Source organism: Tachypleus tridentatus, chromosome 3, assembly GCF_004210375.1.
Source record: "Tachypleus tridentatus isolate NWPU-2018 chromosome 3, ASM421037v1, whole genome shotgun sequence".
Taxonomy (NCBI): Eukaryota; Metazoa; Arthropoda; class Merostomata; order Xiphosura; family Limulidae; genus Tachypleus; species Tachypleus tridentatus.
Genome location: NC_134827.1, coordinates 111849110 through 111869320, shown reverse-complemented (window position 1 = coordinate 111869320; position 20211 = coordinate 111849110). Strand labels below are relative to the sequence as shown.

At 32.8% G+C, this 20211-nt stretch overlaps 2 protein-coding genes across 5 annotated transcripts in view; both read right to left on the bottom strand.

Moving 5' to 3' along the window:
• Positions 1-20211, bottom strand: part of LOC143247771 (medium-chain acyl-CoA ligase ACSF2, mitochondrial-like) — a 68045-nt gene that overhangs the window by 35892 nt on the left and 11942 nt on the right. The window contains exon 7 of one of the 2 annotated variants that reach the window (XM_076496225.1): positions 1158-1205. The exons of the other annotated variant lie outside the window; for it this stretch is intronic. Coding sequence (XP_076352340.1) covers positions 1158-1205 — 48 coding nt within the window. The remainder of the gene's footprint in view (positions 1-1157; positions 1206-20211) is intronic. 2 annotated transcript variants of the gene reach the window in all.
• LOC143247774 (medium-chain acyl-CoA ligase ACSF2, mitochondrial-like) lies at positions 12179-17649 on the bottom strand. Of its 3 annotated transcripts, none has more exons than XM_076496229.1 (3): positions 14890-17649; positions 13286-13396; positions 12179-12477 (listed from the first exon to the last, which is right to left on the bottom strand). In XM_076496229.1, exons 1-3 carry the CDS (start codon positions 14914-14916, stop codon positions 12352-12354), a joined length of 264 nt encoding a protein of 87 aa, XP_076352344.1. In that variant the 5' UTR covers positions 14917-17649; the 3' UTR covers positions 12179-12351. The 3 variants fall into 3 exon arrangements, with proteins under 3 accessions (XP_076352344.1, XP_076352345.1, XP_076352346.1); XM_076496230.1 differs by having other exon boundaries at positions 13325-13396; XM_076496231.1 differs by lacking the exon at positions 14890-17649 and adding an exon at positions 13797-14883.

Here is a 20211-nt window from a genome sequence, read left to right as displayed (position 1 = left end):
GTGTGTAAGAATACAAGTAAGAAGGTTGCCGATTTACCAAATTTATCTGCAACCAATGGACAAGTGGTTTTAGTTTTGTTATTTATGCTCAAGGAATTTTGATATTTTATTACACAATATTTAACAACTTGATTGTAACAGAGAATATTATGACAAATTACATTAAAACTGATTATAAGAATGAATATTCGTCTCAGACTCAGACTTTTTAGTTTAACTGTAAACTTCCTCGAGTTAGTGCTTGAGTGCTCCACTTGCCACTGCACTCGTCAATTTAATATAAATAATTGTGGGTGGTAGTGTTAGTCAAAGTTCCAAAGGGTAGCGTAGAGCAGACAAAGAGAATGTGAGAACAATAGTCCAGAGCCAAGCATCAGGAAAACACTTTTCTGCCAGATCTGGTTAAAAACAATGAAAAGATTATCAGCTGTAGCACATTTCCATGCACAGGTCATTGTGATGTTTAAGAAAAAAACACCGATTTATCTTTATTAGAAGAAGATTTCCTAAACTCCGAGGATCCTGCTCTGAGTTAAGTGGGTAGGTCTCTTTTAACAGACAGAGATTTCAGCGAATTAGAGCGTGATGAATAATCGTTCCATAGCTTGGGATCGAAGAAAATAGCCCCGAGCAGAATAAAAAAGCCGAAGACGAAGCCACACAATCACTGGAAGAGATGGGGAGAATGAGATAGAGGCATATTGTTAACTTTCTAGCAATAAAAGGCAAATCACTCTTCACATGTTTGTCAAACGACTCTGTTAAAAACACAGAAAGATCTGTAATGACACCCACTGAAGCAGTGAAACATTGTGCAGCATCATGTCCTACATGGACTTGGTGATACTGACGCTTAAGGTAAGAAATGTTCTTACCAGCGGCACGTAGAATATCGTCAAACTTGTAGACACCACAGGATTCATAATAAATTTAACAGTTATTAAGAGAGTATGAATTGTGTCAAGTGTATTATTAAGATAAATGCAAATACGGTAAGAAAGACATGTGGTTTTGTTATCTATTTTATTTACCGTTATTTATATCTTTATTATAATCATTCAGTATTTTTCTCTTAAAGTAAATATTTTCACATCCTGACAGAAGTACAGAATATCCCAAAATGAATTAAGATGCGGTCAACTTATTTGGTTACTTACGGAAATTCTTTCTTTGTCAACATGACAACTGTGTGTAAATCTGGACATCTGAAGCAGAATAAACAGTGAATATGGACATCAGTATATTATATGATGGTTATTATGTTGGTAAATATAAAATATATCACTAACTTCATATAATATGTAAGTCCAGGATATAACAATAATCAGTAATTAAAAATATCTACAAAATAAATAAGACAATGTTTGTATGACAGAGATGTATTCAAACAATATAAAATGTTTATAACAATATTTATAACACGTGATATGGGATATTAGTTACTTTTAATTTGACCTGATTTCAACATTCTGATATGTGGTACTTTACTTTATGTGTTCCACTTAATAAGGCCTGCTTTAACATTATTTTCTGTATTATCCTATTATTTACCTGTTAATTTTAATATGTCCTGATTTAACATTATAATCTATATTGTACTTTACCCTACATGATACATAGAATCTGACCTGGTTTAACATCGTAATGTATTATGTACTGTTAGTTATGTGTTACATTTAATCTGTTCTGGTTTACATGATAATATCTATATTGTACTTTACCTTACCTACTACTTTTAATCTGTCGTGGTGTAGATTATATAATCTATATTGTACTCTTTACCTTTCCTACTACTTTAATCTGACCTGGATTCAACATTATAATCTATTTTGTTCTTTACCTTACCTTCTACTTTTAATTTGGTCTGGTTTCAACATTCTGAGATGTTTTACTCTGTATTACCTGCTTCATTTAATCTGACCAGGTTTAAACATTATAATCTATATTGTCTTTACCTTATCTTCTACTTTTAATCTGGCCTGGTTTGCATGATATAATCTCTGGTACAACAGAACACAACTGTTGGAAGTAATCTTGTTTTCTGAAAGACTCTCCGCAATCAGTGCTTTACAAGAGGTCTAGAAAGGTAGAACAGTTTGTTCATCTCTTCAAGTGTTTCGATTTTATACATAAAACGTACTTTAATTTAGTAAAATGTTGTAAAGAACGTAGAAAGTTAATATAAAGTATTTTATTAGTAAACAAAGTGTATATATATAAACACACAAATATATCCTGAGTTTTTTTCTTTAAATCAACCATATGAATCGTGATATGCACACAAAAAGAGTTCATGATGATCTGTTCACATATATTTTTGTTTTAATCAAATAAAAACTGGATATATATATCTACTGTTTCTAGTATGTGCTACACATGACACTTTAAGATTGCAAAAGTTTGCTATTTTTGGTATCGTGAATTCTGGTGTGTGGTCAAATGAAGTGAATAGTATTCTGACTTTATTATTTAATTAAAATATTGTTATTTCTCTTCACGATATAAAACAAGGCGAATCAAAATTTGTCGATACCAAATATAGTTTTGTAAAGTTATTTTATAGGTGATTCCATCGAATACACGGAAGAAAGTAAAAGATGTAGCTCAGTTAAGCCTAGTTAGTTGAGGGAGTGCACGCAAACATATTTTACTGAAGGGAAGTTAGACTTTAATTATACACCTGTAGTGAAATAATAAAGATATGAGAGAGTCCAATATGGAAGGAGATCAATAAGTAACAAAGCTAATTAAGGCTTCAGAAAGACTGATGATATGATTCACCATAAAATACGACCTTTTCAGTTTCTTACCTATTGGTCGTCCTATTTGCCAAAAATGGCCGTTATGACCACCTTGACCTCCAGATGTCATCATAGGCTATGGTTACATAGCCACATTTTAAAACTATAAACTCCAAACTTGGGATAATAATATACATTTCTGCGGGAAGTAACATGGGCTTATATATAAAAAATTGTTTAACATATATTAGTACACGTTACAGAAGAATCTCTTATTTACTCTATATTTCAGATGTAAAATTTAAATTCATATATCTCCTGTTTATGAAGATAGAGATGTTTCAAGATATAACTTTATTTAAAGATAATACAAATATCCTTACTAGTACCAGTCCAGCTTTACCTGCAGCCAGCTGAGTTAGAACCCACTCATAACAGTTGGTGCTCCAAACTGCCAGACGTTCTCCAGGTCTCAGTCCAAGCTTTAAGAAACTTGCTGCTAACTGATCAGTCTGTGGTACAAATAATGGAACTTAAGAATTTACGGATGTATAGAATTTTATTTAAAGTAGAGTAAAACTCACATTACATGAACAAGTAAATCTACAGCTAAAATATATTTAACTTCATATCAGCCAATACAGATACAGGTACAATATATGTAACAACACATGAACCAGTACATCTATAGCTAAAGTAAATCAAAGAACGCGTCAATCATTAAAGATACAGGCACAGTATATCTAACATCACCTGAACCAATAATATATAGCTACACTATAACTTACAACACGTGAACCAGTAGATAAGGAACTACAGTATATATAACAACACGTAAACAAGTAAAAATACAAGTACTCTATACCTATTAATATGTGAACCAGTAAAGATTTTGGCACAATACACCTAACAACACATGAAACAGTACATCTACAGATACAGTATATCTAACAACATGTTAATCAATAAAATACAGAACACGTGAACTGGTGTAGATAAGGTTACAGGATATCTAACAACATATAAACTAGGATATCTATAAGTACCCAATACCTAACAAAACATCAACCACTAAACATACATGTGCAGTATATCTAGCACACGTGAACTAGTGTGGATATGGTTATATGATATCTAACAACATATAAGCTAATATATCTTTAACTATCGTATACCTAACAAAACAGCTATAGTTTATGTAACATCACACGAACATGTACATTTATTACTACAGTATATCTAACAAAACATGTACCGATAAAGATACATGTATAGCGTATCTAAAAACACGTTAACTAGTACATTTATCGCAACAGTATATTTAACTACACATAAACCATCAAAGATACATGTACAGTTCATAGATTAGGGTTTAAACAGTATGGTAATATATCCAACACATTTAGAAATTAGTGAGTAAGATGACAGGTTTATTGTGCTTTGTTAATACATCACCAACACATTTAGATGTGATGGAGTAAGGTGTTAGGCCTAGGATAGTCTGTATTTTAATTACTAACACGTTTAGAAGTGATCTGACAAGATGTCAGTCTTATAATATTCTGTAAATACATTAAAAACACATTTTGTATGATAGAGTTGGATGTTAGGCTTATAATATTCTGTAAATACGTTAACAACACATTTTGTATGATAGAGTTGGATGTTAGGCTTACAATATTCTGTAAATACGTTAACAACACAGTTAGTATGATAGAGTTGGATGTTAGGCTTATGATATTCTATAAATACGTTAACAACACAGTTAGTATGATAGAGTTGGATGTTAGGCTTATGATATTCTATAAATGCTTCATCAAGTTTCATACTTCTTCATTAGTCTCCAGAAAGGTGCGACGGACATCCTGATGACAGAAAACAAAAGCTAATTGGTCACCAACATCGTAAGATACTTTGTTTAAAGCTTGACCAATAGTGGATCCGATAAGAACGCTGTCTCCGTGACCACAGTTATAGCTAATCAAGATATATATGTTTTTAATACGGACATGATAGTAAATTATTGTTACCTATATAACACAACGCACTAATAACCTTTATATATTGATTAATGACGTCCATGTACACTGTGAAATATAATTAAAACCTATAAACATAATATTACATCTAAATATTGATATCCATGTTATACAACGCTTGTTATAAGACATTAAAACAATAGTAAAAGAAGCGATACATGAGAATTCTACACTTGGAATAATGTTATCCATATTCATATTTGTACAACACAACATACTATAAAAGTGTTTATATTTGTATAAATATCAACATACTGGAAATGTTGTAATATGTATAACTAAATATAAAGCAAAAGTAAAGTGTTGGTAACTTCTTAACACATACATACAAGTGTCAATATCTATATAAGCCCAACACACACCAGAAACGTTGATACGTATATAAACACAGCACATCACCTGTGTACCTACTTGTACAGGTTTTTGGATTTTGTCTTCACAGCAACTGATTGGTCTTAGAGATGATTGGTGTTTGAAAACTAAAGATTGAAAACTGATGTTAATGTTGATCAACTCACACTGGTTAATTGACGGTATGAATGTTCTAAATACAGCGTCCACCCACCACCACCACAAACACTTTGAACCAAGAAAAGAATTCAGATTACCTTCCTAACACGTTCAAAACTGAAACTGTGAACCATCCTCTCTTAACCATATCAGACCTCGGTACGTGTACACACTGATCACTAGTTGAGGCTCAGAGTGAATGTTTTTAATAACTGTTATCTGTATATTAATTATATGTATGTTCAGTATAAGTGGTACGTAATACATGAAAACCTGATATTACATCTAAATACTGGTATCCATATGAACAAAACCTTTCTTATAAATCTTTAAAAGATAACAGAACATACAATGGAATTCTTCATATTTATAAATTAACAGATACACTCGGAGTTTTCAATGATATACATATTACCAGCACATATTCAAATGTTAATATATATCAAAAACAAGACACACTGGAACTCTTAGTATCTGTATAAATATAACACACATTCGAAATACAAGCACAACATATAAAAAAGTGTCAATATCTGTATAAACACAACACACACTAGAAACGTTAATTCGTATGTAAACTGTTCACGTCCACACAACACATTATCTGTGCACGTACCTGTACAGTCGGTCCTTATAGCTCCAGAAAACGAAGAAATGATAGTTTTAGTGATAGATCGTAACGTAAACATTTTGAGCTGTGAGATAATGACAAACACAACACCAAGGTTCTGGTTACTTTATCTTATGACATAAGCTGCCGTAATCCCATTGGATGTTGTTCTCTTCTAGAAACTGATCATATCTTGTATATTAATTCGTCTCTCTTATCTGTCTTCAACTACAATAAGCTACGAACCACGAAGTTTAATCTGATCAACGCAGTTCAGTACAAAACACGTCCACAGTGTTTTGTTATTGATAAATAAGTTCATCTCAAGGATGATACTGAATTATAGATAAGTTGTTCTGGTTCTCAAGTGTACATGTACGGAATGATAGTTGTACTAAACATACATTATATCAGTGTACGGAATAATAGTTGTACTAAACATACATTATATCATTTTACCCATTCTATTTAAAAAGTACACAGAGCGGTTCGCCACACCAAAGCCAGACTGGCCTAACTGGTTTTTTTTATAACTGAATCTTGAATTATATAAGTTTGTAATCCTATCTTTTTCACATCGGAAGACATGAGTGTATACAGAGGTGCCAACTGTTTCAAATGACTGAGCGTAATGATTGCGGATAGAGCCCTTTATCATTTGTGGCCTTTAGGCCTGACCAACGTTTCTAAGCTGTTTATTATTATATTAGTATAACTATTATTATTTATTACTGTTAGGGATTACTCAGTTATAACTGTGTTTTGTGAATTTAATAAATAAATTTTAAAATTTCTTTTGAAATTGTCTTTTATTTAGTTCAGAGTAACAAACATACTGGTAAAACAACATTGAACATGCACAAACAGTAAGCAGAAAAAGCCTTTGTGTAAGGACTAGTTTATATCATGTTTATGACACTTATTGTAATAGTTTTGTAGCTGTTGCAGCCTTTGCTTTCATGAGAATGTCTCTGGATGGTTGGAAGTTATAACAACATTGTCAATTTGACTGCATACACATCTTGTGTGTTATAATACTGCTCAAAACTGAGGTGCTTAAGTTTGGTCTGAACTTGCTTTTGTTTTAGTCACTAAACTAAATATCCTTCCACTGTCAGCATTAGAATGAAAGATTGTAAGAATTCCAAGCATAACCCTACACAGAATGTCATACTTTTGGTTGCCATTTCCATCCTTAACTGTAGACAGCTGAACCCAAAACTTGTCAACATTCAACTGAAGGACAGTTTCTGAGAAAGTATCAATTTGATAGTTCAAATATTGCCCTTCCAACTCATCAATAGTGTCATGCTCATGTGTATTGACAAGGACATGATACCTGTCTGTGAAGAAGTGTAGAGAAGAGAAGTCTTTGCTGACTTTCAGTTTTGGATCAGCAATCTCTGCATGAATCAGAAATTCATCATATAGAGGGAAATGTTTCATCATGTAATTTGTAGCTGCATAGCTGCAATATAGTATTTCTTGACACTGGTGTAGAAGCTGATCAGGTCCAGGTTCTTTGCATGTTAGGCACACCCCAAGTGATAGCCATTTTGAGTTAACAAGTTGTAGAATTTTTCTTGTTTATTTGTGAAATAATCCTTGAAATTCTTTGAATTTTTGTTTTCTGCTAGCACTTTTGTCCAGAAAATAGTAGATATATATCAATATATCAGAAACTTAGCAGGACAGTTCTCTGGAAGCTTTCTGGGCAGCAATATTGATGAGGTAACAGCCCATGAACTAAATGCTAGGTTGTCATCTTGAGATGTGTCACACCTTTACCTATACCAGATATAACTGAGGCATTGTCTGAAGAAAAACTAAGACAGTTTTCCCATGGAATATTCTTCTTTGTCAGTTCATGGTCCAAAATCTTGAAAATATTCTCTCCTGTTGAAGCTTTTTTCCATTCCACCATTGTCAAAAAAGTACAAACAATTTTTCCAAACAAAGGGTCAAGATATCGTACAACCACCGGATACAGTTTTGTGTCATCCATGTCTGTGGATCCATCTGTGGCTAAACTGTAAACACTGTTAGTAAGTATGCTTGAAATCATTTTGTTATCTTCACAACCCAAATTTGTACATTGGCTGTAGTTTTGGTTCTAGCACAGCCGTATTTTTTTGCTATATCGGAGTCTGGGAAAATTTTTCTGAAGAGATGTCCTGCATGATCGGCTACAGCTAGGGGTAAATTATAAGAAATAACGAATTGCGTAAACATCACTTCTGCATTTATGGTTTCATATTTTGAATTCTTATTCATATGTGTTGTTATTTGCATCGTTTTTGTCTTCGCCTCTGTTTTTTGTTGGTGGGATGCCAATTATGTATGTCTGGAACAATCGTTTATCCCGCCAGGCGCCACAAAAAAATCGATGTGACAAGCTGTACAAAACTCATTATTGTCACCGACTTTTGATGCAATCACGGGATATTTTGCACTATACTCTTTCCTAACTTTTTGATTCACAGTTTTAGTCCTTTTAGATTTGCCAGAAACAAGACAATCTGGTGAACGAGGTCTCTTTTTTTCCATCCTGTTTACGGTCGCATTGGTGTTTCTACGCCGCTCAGAAATCGAGAAATACCCATCAACGCGAACCCTGATTGGCTGACAAGCTCTGATGACGTAACTATGGATTCCCCCACGTACCCAGTATGGAGAAGCACCACACTCAAACTATTGGTAGACGTCGGAGATACAAATATTTTTTATTATTTCAAGTACAAACATGATAATCGCAAACAGCCATTTGGACTATGTGTTTTATTTATTATCAAAATTTATTTGTATCTCACTAGAAATTTTCTTTTCACCCATTTTAAGCCCTGGGGGGAACAATTTATCACTTTATTGTATAGGCCTATACAATAAATTATAATTTGGGAGTTGCAACAAGTCGTAATATTTGACTGTATGAGCGTAAAGTCGTAATATATACACCAAAATCGTAATGGTTGGCACCTCTGATGTACATTGTCGATAGATGAAATTAAAGTAAGCTCTGATGTCAAGGTTAGGGTACCTAAATATATCTGTTTGTGTTCTTTAGTTACATATGATGTTTTCTTCCTTTCAGTTCTGTCCAACTTTGTGTGTTTAAATTTATCAAAATTAAATATATCTGATAAAGTTGATTAGAAACAGTGAACTAGTTTGAGAATAAATCCTACGTATTAGTAAATATTAGGTTGAGGAATAATTCGTGAGCGTTTTTAAATAATTCCATTCAAGCATTACATGCAAGACTATACAATACTTCAATGCATGAACACATTACACCCAAAACATTTATTATGATACTTTATTTCATGTAATACCTAGGTATATAGTATGCATTGTTTTAAACGAAATTGCAAGAAATTAATGTTAGATTTTGTCCACTTGACATTCCATTTAATGAGCTGAAAATGAAAGCAAAAATTAAAGACATATGAAAATCAAACACACCATCTATTAGAGCAAAAAATTATCTACCAAATGACATGAAATATTTTGCTAGCGTTTCATTTATGAATATATTTTTTAACTTGAAAAAACGCTCATGAATTATTCCTCAACACAATATATATATATATACGTCTATTAGACGTCGGATATTTGTTAATATAATATCAAAGATTAACTATCAGCTCATCTTACTAACATGCTTACTAGAACAACTTATTTTATGGACATGCACACTGAAAGACATCAGTTAGCCAACTGTTTTGTAATATGTTAATACGTGAGGGGGCATAGTGTTATAAATTAAATAGCTGAGGGTAATGGTGTCCAGCAACTAGAATCAGAGGGTGTGTTGCTAGGGTGTCTCAATATGTCATCATTGTATAAGATAACATTAAAACATTTTGGTAGTTTTTGGACATTATTTCATATGAAACTTTTGTTAGAGTACATTTCTTGAATACTAACACAGTATATGTATGAATCTAATATCATACCTTTTATGGATATTACATTACCTATTTATGTAAGTAAAACCACAAACTAAATGAAATATTTATTATCAAATTTGAATGTACATAAACTATTAATATAAATATCATGGTTTATAAAACACCAGATCAGCTTCCATACAACTTCTGTACACAAGGTCCATATTACTATTTGTTCACTTCAATCACTAAGTAATATTTCATGTACTTTATAAACGACAGAGTGTTATCAACATTACTATATAGTACAACAATCAGTAAAAGGTTCAAACAGTGTCAGTCAGAAAATATAACTTATAATATATTTCAATATGAATGATAATTTGACTGTCATCGATTCAGTGATGTCGAGAAACCCACTTGTAGAGAAATTTATATGCAAAAACGGCTCGTTTGGGTTGAGAAATAATTTTACATAGAAGAGCGAACAACGTTTCGACCTTCTTCAGTCATCGTCAGGTTCACAAAGAAAGAGGTAACTGACCGGAAGCTGACCACATGTTTGAAAGGGGTTGTGTAACTGAGTGTCGGAACGTAGAAGTCGGTGTTAGATGTTTGAATATATAATTTTATTTATTTTATTATATTAATAGGTATAAAGTCGTTCCTTTATATTGGTTTATTTTGGGTTTAAGTTGTTGTATAAGTAAGGCTTCTTTAATTTTGCGTTTGTTTATGTTTGTTTCTTTATTTAGTATTTGAGTGTTTTCTTTGGTTAGGCCTGGCATGGCCGAGCGCGTAATCCGAGGGTCGCGGGTTCGCGCCCGCGTCGCGCTAAACATGCCCGCACTCCCAGCCGTGGGGGCGTTATAATGTCACGATCAATCCCACTATTCGTTGGTAAAAGAGTAGCCCAAGAGTTGGCGGTGGGTGGTGATGACTAGCTGCCTTCCCTCTAGTCTTACACTGCTAAATTAGGGACGGTTGCGGGATTCAAATCTACAGAACACATACTTAATTTTTTTTCAATCACATTAACTCTATACATCCCAACATTAACTTCACATGTGAACAGGAAGAAAGCAATCAAATATCATTTCTTAACCTCAAAATTACAAGAACCGACACACAATTCAAAACAGAAATCCACCGAAAAATCACCCATACTGGACAATACATTCCTTCGGACTCAGCACATGAAACAAAACAAAAAACTCAACATACTAAGAAATCAAATAAACACAGCCATGAAACTATGCTCACCAGATAAAATTAACGATGAATTAGACAAAATAAAACAATACTTCATCAACATCAATAAGTTTCCTCCACAAACCGTAGAAAACATTATACGCACACACCTAGACAGAAAGCAAAATCAACCAACAAAAGTCAATATATCTCACGAATCAAAAAATCACGAAACCATATACTGCTGTATACCATATATTCCTAACATCAGCAAACAAATAACCAACATTTGGCAAAAACTAGTATCGATTCAGTTCTACCTTTAATATGTACTTAAACTAAAAACCTGCATCATCATGTGAAATGTATGAGATTTACAATTTTATTTACACAACAACAAATATTATAGATATTCATATGTGTGTGTGTATTAAAATGGTAACATGGATAGTTGTTTATATGTGGTGTTGATAAGTTGAGTCACAACTCCGGACATATAATTTTTAATATACAGTCTAACGTTCGGTAAAACTTGTGTTACTTTTCAAATATAAATAGATTCATCCTGTCACCACTAGTAATGAAACTGATGTAGTTCTACTGATATAAGTAAGAGTAAAGAACCACTTAGTGAATGTATTTATGTCGCGTGTTTCTTTACCATATTTCTATGTTTCTTCACCATACTAATATTTATTTTAGCTCAGCATAGTCAGGTAGGTTGATGTGTTCTACTCGTAATCTGAGGGTCGCGGGTTCGAATCCCCGTCGCACAAACATGCTCGCCATTTCAGCCGTGATGGTGTTATAATGTGACGGTCAATCCAACTATTCGTTGGTAAAAAATAGGCCATGAGCTGGCGGTGGGTGGTGATGACTAGCTGCCTTTCCTCTACTTCTTTCACTAATATACTAGGGACGCAAAATTAAAAAAACACAATATATATTTTTATTTAGATCGAATATTTTCTGTGGTTCACATCTTGGACATGAGCCTTCTGTTTACTACGTTACCCATTATAATTTATGCCGGTCAGTTAGAAATAACTGCCATGTTGTTTTCATTAGCTAAGACTAATGTTGATAAACAGAATGAATTATGTTTACTGTACGTCTTGTCGCCCTCTATATCTCTCTACATGTGAATATTTATAACAAAGAAGTTTTTATATTTTCTGAAGAACTATATTTAACAGATTTAAATAAAAATAATTTACTGATTTTTTATTTAGAAATGACTCACTGAAAGAAACACGTTAACACTTGTTTATCACTCATGTCTGTATAATAGAAACAGTACAGAATATTATGGTTAACATTACAAATGTTTATGGTATGATAAATTTCACAATAATACACTTACAACCAGGTCATTTCATACACTTAAGTTTTTCTCTCATTGTTTCTTTTATTTTATATTTCATTATCTTTCCTGTCGACGTTTTTGGAAAGTCTTCAACCAACACGATGTACCGAGGAATCTTAAAGTTGCTGATCTAAAATAAGAAAAAACTTATTATTTAACAGATATACTTGTAAGGTTGTTAAAAATAGAGGACAAAAGTCATGACAAAACAATATAAGTCAAAAAATAAAAGTTTGTTATGAGAAAATACAAATCAAACGTGATAGTTCGTGACGAAAGAATATCAGATAAGTAGAAACGTTTCTAGACAATACTTAGTATGTTTACTGTAGCTCACAATGTGTGAGAAAATCATTATATGTACATAATTGTTTCTACAAAACCTCGTTGTCCAGAACGCTTTTTGTTGAATACCAGAACTCATCAGTTTTTACTTCTATTGGTTCGCAAAATCTTCAGGTGTTTAAAAGTATTATTCTGTTTGTACATAACCTGAATGTTACTTCTCTTGATGAACGTTTTATATGGTGATCTATTTGTGCAAGTAAAACCTCGATCTATCCCAGTTGACAATTTCTGTGTGGTTGTTTTATAATAACATATTACAGATGTTACATGATAAACAAGAGTGTATAAAAGTAAGCGTGAATAAAACAACAACTGTTGACATTTAAAAATCCACATTGTAATCCATTTTTAGACCAGTAAAATCTCTGTTGTTGTAACCACCTAACGAATACTTAACAACTGATGGTATAATGGTCTGTTTTATTTTTTTATATATATTCAGTTGATGTGATGTTAACATCAACTAGCTATTGTGTTAATATGACATGAGGTAAGTTCGGTGTTTATAGCTTCTTACTGAGCTACACTATTAATATCACATAAGGTGAGCAAAGTGATAACAGCTGGTGTTATATTAACATAATATTGACTTTTCCTCTGCAATATTCACAAAGTTCCGTTTCTGTTACCGTTGATCCACCTTTTAGTTTCACCCAAACACAGGCTTCTTCTTCCATTTGCTGGTCTAGAACTCCAAAAACCTTAAATTAAAATATTAAAATAAATATTATGCATAGAGTCAGATCAACGTACAACATTCAACAGCATGGTACATGTTACATTGAATCTAGTCCTACAACTAACAAATTTAACAATAACGTTACTGCAACTCTTAAACTTTTCCGACAATTCAATATTTTGAGTTTAATAATTCAAATAATAACAATATAAGTTATTGTTCACGTAACACTTATGAATAGCCAAGACATCACAAAGGTATCAATATCACAAAATACAATATCAATTATAATAATATCAGATGTTATAGAAAAATCTCCAGGGCACTGACTACGTGAAAATAACAGTACATTGTTACATAGTTATGAATGTATAATATACATTATTGTTAACATTACAATTTAGTATTATTATTAGGCTTACTAGTTTTAATGCTTCAAATACATTAAAAGTTTAAGGCCGTCATGTTAAATAACTAAATTTTGCGAAAAGCTACACGATGACTATTTGCACGAGTAGAGGACGAAGTTTCGAAAGAAAAAAGTTTTCTGTCTTTCGTCTTCAAGTGAGTGTGTAAACGCAAACGCAAACTAACGTGGCAGGGGTTAGTTTAGAGAGAGAGAAATCAGAAGAGTTCTCTTTACAACAGGGGTGTTCAGGAACGTTGTAGTTCCTCTTCGTCCCCTTACATGAGAAATATTTAAAATATCCGTGGAATTTTTACTTTTCAAAAATGGAGTGGGGTATTTGTGAGTGAGAAGAAGGACGGGAGAACTGGACGAGAGCAGCGAAAGTGAAGTGAGCCAGACCTTGGCTCGAGGACGGAGTACACTGGCGGCTGGCGAATTGATTTTTAAAATTTACTATGATTGATTAGATTAGATACCTTGTGACTGGGTAAACGGCCCTTTTCAGAATGAGGCTGGGACCTACAGGTCCGATGCCAGAGAACTAGTAAAGCTATGAATAACATAATTATAACAAGATCTTATCCCTTAGTCCTTATAAGAACTAGTAAAGCTATGAATAACAGGATTATAACAAGGTCTAACCCCTTAGTCCTTATAAGAACTAGTAAAGCAATGAATAACAGGATTATAACAAGATCTAACCCCTTAGTCCTTATAAGAACTAGTAAAGCTATGAATAACAGGATTATAACAAGATCTAATCCCTTAGTCCTTATAAGAACTAGTAAAAGAACTAGTAAAGCTATGAATAACAGGATTATAACAAGGTCTAACCCCTTAGTCCTTATAAGGACTAGTAAAGCTGTGAATAACAGTATTATAACAAGGTCTAACCCCTTAGTCCTTATAAGGACTAGTGAAGCTATGAATAACAGGATTATAACAAGATCTAACCCCTTAGTCCTTATAAAGACTAGTAAAGCTATGAATAAATCCAAAACCAATTATCATAGGAGACTTTAATTCCCCACACACAGATATAAGAGGAAACACAAACACACATAGAGGGTTAATTATAAAAAATAATTTCTATAAACAACATGCACCTTATAAACGGCGATACTCCTGTACATTTTTCGGTTGTCAACTGCTCATATGACGTATTTGATTTCATCATAGTTCCAAAGAACACAGTAAACAGAATCTCTAACTTTAGTGTACGTGATGAAAACACCAGTATCCATTTCCCCTTTTTATGTATGATTCACCCGCGCTACTACACCGCTGCGAGGTACTTCACACCCTCTGTGTAAAAACACTATAATAGATTGACCATTATATTGACCATTATTATATAAAAACACTATAATAGATTGACCATTCTCAACGTTCTTATCTATCACACGCAATTGCTAACAGTAAAACAGAATTAGACAATTATGTTAAACAAGTTTCTGAGCCGTACAGAAAGCCATAAAAAACACAGCTCCGAATACTAGGAAAAAACACTCACATAATCATTGGACTTTAACATTAAAAATTAACGCACTAATAACCAAACGCAGACAGTTTACAACACGCGACCCGGCCATCAAAACACAGATCAAAAGAACAAATGCAAAAATTAAACATCAAATTAAAATAGCAAAACAAATAAGTTGATATAACTGTTGCAAAGATATAGAAAAAAAAACAAAGATCAAACCAAAAGTAGTTGGGAAAAATTTAAGAGTATTTCTTCCGACAAAAACACAAATTACTTACTACAACACATAACACACAACAACACAATCGCATGAACGGACTCGGAGAAAGTCGACTACAAAAAATCCTCCTTCAGTGACCTAAAATCGGACAACGTTGACACACAACACCAACAACAACTACATTCAAATCAATTTTTCTTCACAACACAATTCCCCTGTAAGACACTAGAAAACTATTCAAGTTCAATCAATAGAAAAATCACCACCACAGAAACTCAAAATTAACATTAGAAACTTGAAAAACACTTCACCCGGACATGATCAAATATTATTGTCAAGAAAGCTGTCAGTCTTCTATTACAACATCTCACAAATATGTTGAATATCTCATTAGCAACTGTTTATTACCCCGACACATGGAAAAAAAACCCATTATCACTACGATACCAAAGTGACAAACAGGACAAATCCTGATAACTTCCGATCCATCAGTCTGTTAAATTGTCTTGGAAAACTGATAGAGAAAATCATTTCAAATCGACTCCACAATTTTTGTGCGCACCCGAGTTGCTCAGCGGTGTGTCTGCGGATTTACAGTGCTAAAAACCGGGTTTCGATACCCGTAGTGGGCAGAGCACAGATAGCCCATTTTGTAGCTTTGTACTTTATTGAAAATAACAGAAAATAACAAATAATAACCATTTCTGTGAAATAAATTACATCCCACCTCAAAATGCTTCCAGGAAAAACAGACAAACAATAGATCAGCTCACACAACTCACTGAATCAGTTTACAAAACATTTTACAACAATCAGGTAACCATAAGTGTATTGTTAGATGTTAAAAAGTATTTGATAGTGTTTGGATAACGACATTAAGTGAAAATTAACTCATCTGAAAATAAATCACCATGTTATTAAATGGATATCAAATTTATTAACTGATAGAACAGCCCAAGTAAAGGTCAATAAAACCTTATTAATATAACTGTAAGGGTGTCCCAAGGATCCGTCCTGTCACCACTCATGTACATGACTTTAGTCAGTGATATACCTTTTCCAATTTTAACGTACACTTACAATTCACAATACGCAGACGACATTACTATCTGGAGTATCTCTAGAAACCCGCTAATGACCATGTCTCGCGTTCAAGAAACACTAAATAATGTCACGAGCTGGATCAACAAGTGAAGAGTAGTTTTAAATCCAACAAAACACAAACAATCACTTTTTATAAAAATTAAAAAGACACAGAAAAACTCTGGAATAAATAAACATCACACTTGTCAATACGTCTACCATCATGAACAAGCACATTACATTCCTTGGCATCACTTTTGACTTAAGATTAACATGGGAAAAACATGCTAACAACATACACTTCTCTATCAAAAAACATACTGCACATTTAATGACCATATCTAACAAACACTCAAACTGCTCACCAGAGACTATCATCCAAATTTTCAAGGCTTAAATCTGTGCGTTTATAGAATACGGATGTCAAGACACATATGTCTAACAACACACCATAGAAAATCCAAGTACAACAAAACAAAATACTAAGAGCATCAAACAGACTACCATCATACACACACGTAAACTATATACACTAAATCAGTAACCTACCAACTCTTAGAAACAGGTTTACAGAAATATCATACAAATATACACTTCAAAAAAAGAAACGAAAAAGAGATATTTTTCCGTGGTACTCCCGTTTTCCCTCACATCCAAATCTCAGGCATTGGATCTTTAGATCCCAACCAAGACAACAATATTGCCCAGCCCTGAAACAAGCCTTCTTGTGTTGATATTTGTTTGTCTGGCTCTGGTTCTGGCTCACTTTTATAATGTCCCATAGCACTTCATACCTCAAACAAGTAAACATTAAAAAATAAATAGAGACAAAGTTTCATGTACAGTCAAATAACATCTCATGTGAGATGAACCACAACATTCCTGATCAGGAAGGGAATTACTCAAACTTCTCTATATATAAACTAAACCTCCGTCAAGTTCGTTTGAGTTTTGTGTCACACACACGCTGACTTGAAAACGAAACGCGGAATACATTCGAAACGTCTCCACAATATGCAATTACCGTCTATTCTACAAAGTTTCATCATGAATACTCAGCCTAAACAATTTATTAAAGAATACCATAACTTGTTTTAACCATTCATTATTATTTTATATAGTTTTATGACTACCATATCTTTCTTTTACTCTTCCAGTATTATTTCATATAGTTTCATGATTACCATAAAGGTTTTACTCATGCAATATAATTTTATATAGTTATATAATTACCATAACTTTGTTTTACACTTCCACTATTATTTTATATAGTTTCATTATTACCATATCCTGTCTTACACTTCCAGTGTTATTTCATATTGTTTCATGATTACCATAGCTTTGTTTTACTCTTCCAATATTATTTTATTATTTTTTTCATGATTAACATAACCTTGATTCACTTTCAAGCATTATTTTATATAATTTCATGATCACCATAACTTTGTTTTACTCTACCAGCATATTTATAAAGTTTCATAATTTCTATAACCTTCTTTGGTTCTTTCAGAATTATTTTATATTGTTTATTCATAACTATGGTTTACTCTTCCAGTATTATTTTATTATTTTTTTAAGATTAACATAACCTTGTTTAACTCTTGGGGAGTATTACTTTGTAATATTTCATTATTACCATGACTGTATTTTACTCTTCCATTATTATTTTATTTAGTTTTATGATTGCCACAACTTTATTTAACAATTGAAGTATTATTTGATACTGATTTATGATTACCATAACTTTGTTTTATTCTTACAGTGTTACTTTATAAGGTTTAATGATTACCATAACCTTGTTCCCCTCTTCCTATATCATTTTATACAATTTTATAGCTCCATAACTATGTTACACTCTTCCAGTATTATTTGACATAGTTTTATAATCCCCTAAGCTTTGTTTAACTCTTGATGTATTAGTTTATGTGGTTTAATAATTATAATAAATTTGTTTAACTCTTCCAGTATTATTTTATGTAGTTTATATTTTATATATTTTCCATCAGTAAGTAAATTGTAAAACAATGGACTCTTAATTGTTTATGAACTTATAATGAGGTTTGTTACACCTAACTTCTGTTTTATATCCTTCAAGAGCTCTACCGAACTTGGGTACCCTCAAATAAGTTCTGAAAGTAACACAATTGTTACAAGTAAATAAAAATCTGTATGTAATTACGAAACTATGTTATCATAGAGTTTAAGTGTTAAGTGTTTAATGAAGAATGGTGAAACTAAAGCAATGAATAAGCTATGAGAAATGTTTACCAAAGAACAAGTGGTTTTTTGTTCTGGTTTTAAAAGTTCTGGGCCATTTAAGTGTTAAATCTTTTTGGGGGTTAACGTGTACACTGTTTGGAGGATTGTGAGAATACTTAAAATATTTTACATAAAACCCCACGTTTGAAGCGAAAAATCAAGTTGAAGAGAAGTCATCATAATCGGAAGAACACAGTAGAGAAAGAAGTTCAGACAGACAGACTCTTAGAGCGAGTGAAAAATTATCACTATTCTTATGATAGACTAATCCAACGTTTCTGGCTTAAGAACGGTGTCTTATTGCCATCCTTCCTAGCATTGAATAAGCTGGTTGAAATATTATTGAATCGATTTAGTGTAAATGATTTATTAATGATTTGGAAAACAACATTCGGGAACGTTTTGTTATTTATGTTGAAGGAATTTTGATATTTTATTACAAGATACACATGATTGTAACAGAGAATATTATGACAAAGTACATTAAAACTGATTATAAGAATGAATCTTCGTCTCAGAGCCAGATTTTTTACTTTAACTGTAAACGTCCTCGAGTTTGTGCTTGTGTGCTCCTATTGCCACTGCACTTCTCAATTCAATATAAATAATTGTGTGTGGTAGTGATAGTCAAAGTGCCAAAGGGTAGCGTAGAGCAGACTTAGAGAATGCGAGAACAATAGTCCAGAGTCAAGCATCAGGAAAACATTTTTCTGCCAGATCTGGTTAACAACAATGAGAAGATTATGAGCTGTAGCACATCTCCATGCACAGGTCATTGTGATGTTAAAAAAAAAACACCGATTTATCTTTATTAGGTTTCTCAACATCCGTGAATCCTGCTCTGACTTAAATGAGTAAACCTCTGTCAATAGACAGAGATTTCAGCGAATGAGGGCGTGAACGAATAATCGTTTTATATCTCAGGATCGAAGAAAATAGTCCCGAGCTGAAACCAAAAGCCTAAGACGAAGGAAGTGAAGCCGCAGTCACTAGAAGGGATGGGGGGAAATGAGATAGGAGCATATTGTTAACTTCCTTAGCAATAAAAGACAAATGACTCTTCACATGTTTGGCAAACGACTTTGTTAAGAACACAGAAAGATCTGTAATGACAAACACTGAAGCAGTGGCACATTGGCAGCATCATTTGTCCACATGGACTTGATGACACTAACGCTCAGGGCAAGAAATGTTGTCAAACATTTTAAAATGATGCATCACATTTTTCTACTCATGTTGAGCAAGAACGAAAATAGGATGAATGGGAACCACTAGGGTTAACACAGTGCGATTCCAGTTTGCACTCGTAGCATCATAGTCTTTGCTTACAACACAAGAGCACGTCAAAAAACTATAATATGATGCCCTAGAATATCCACA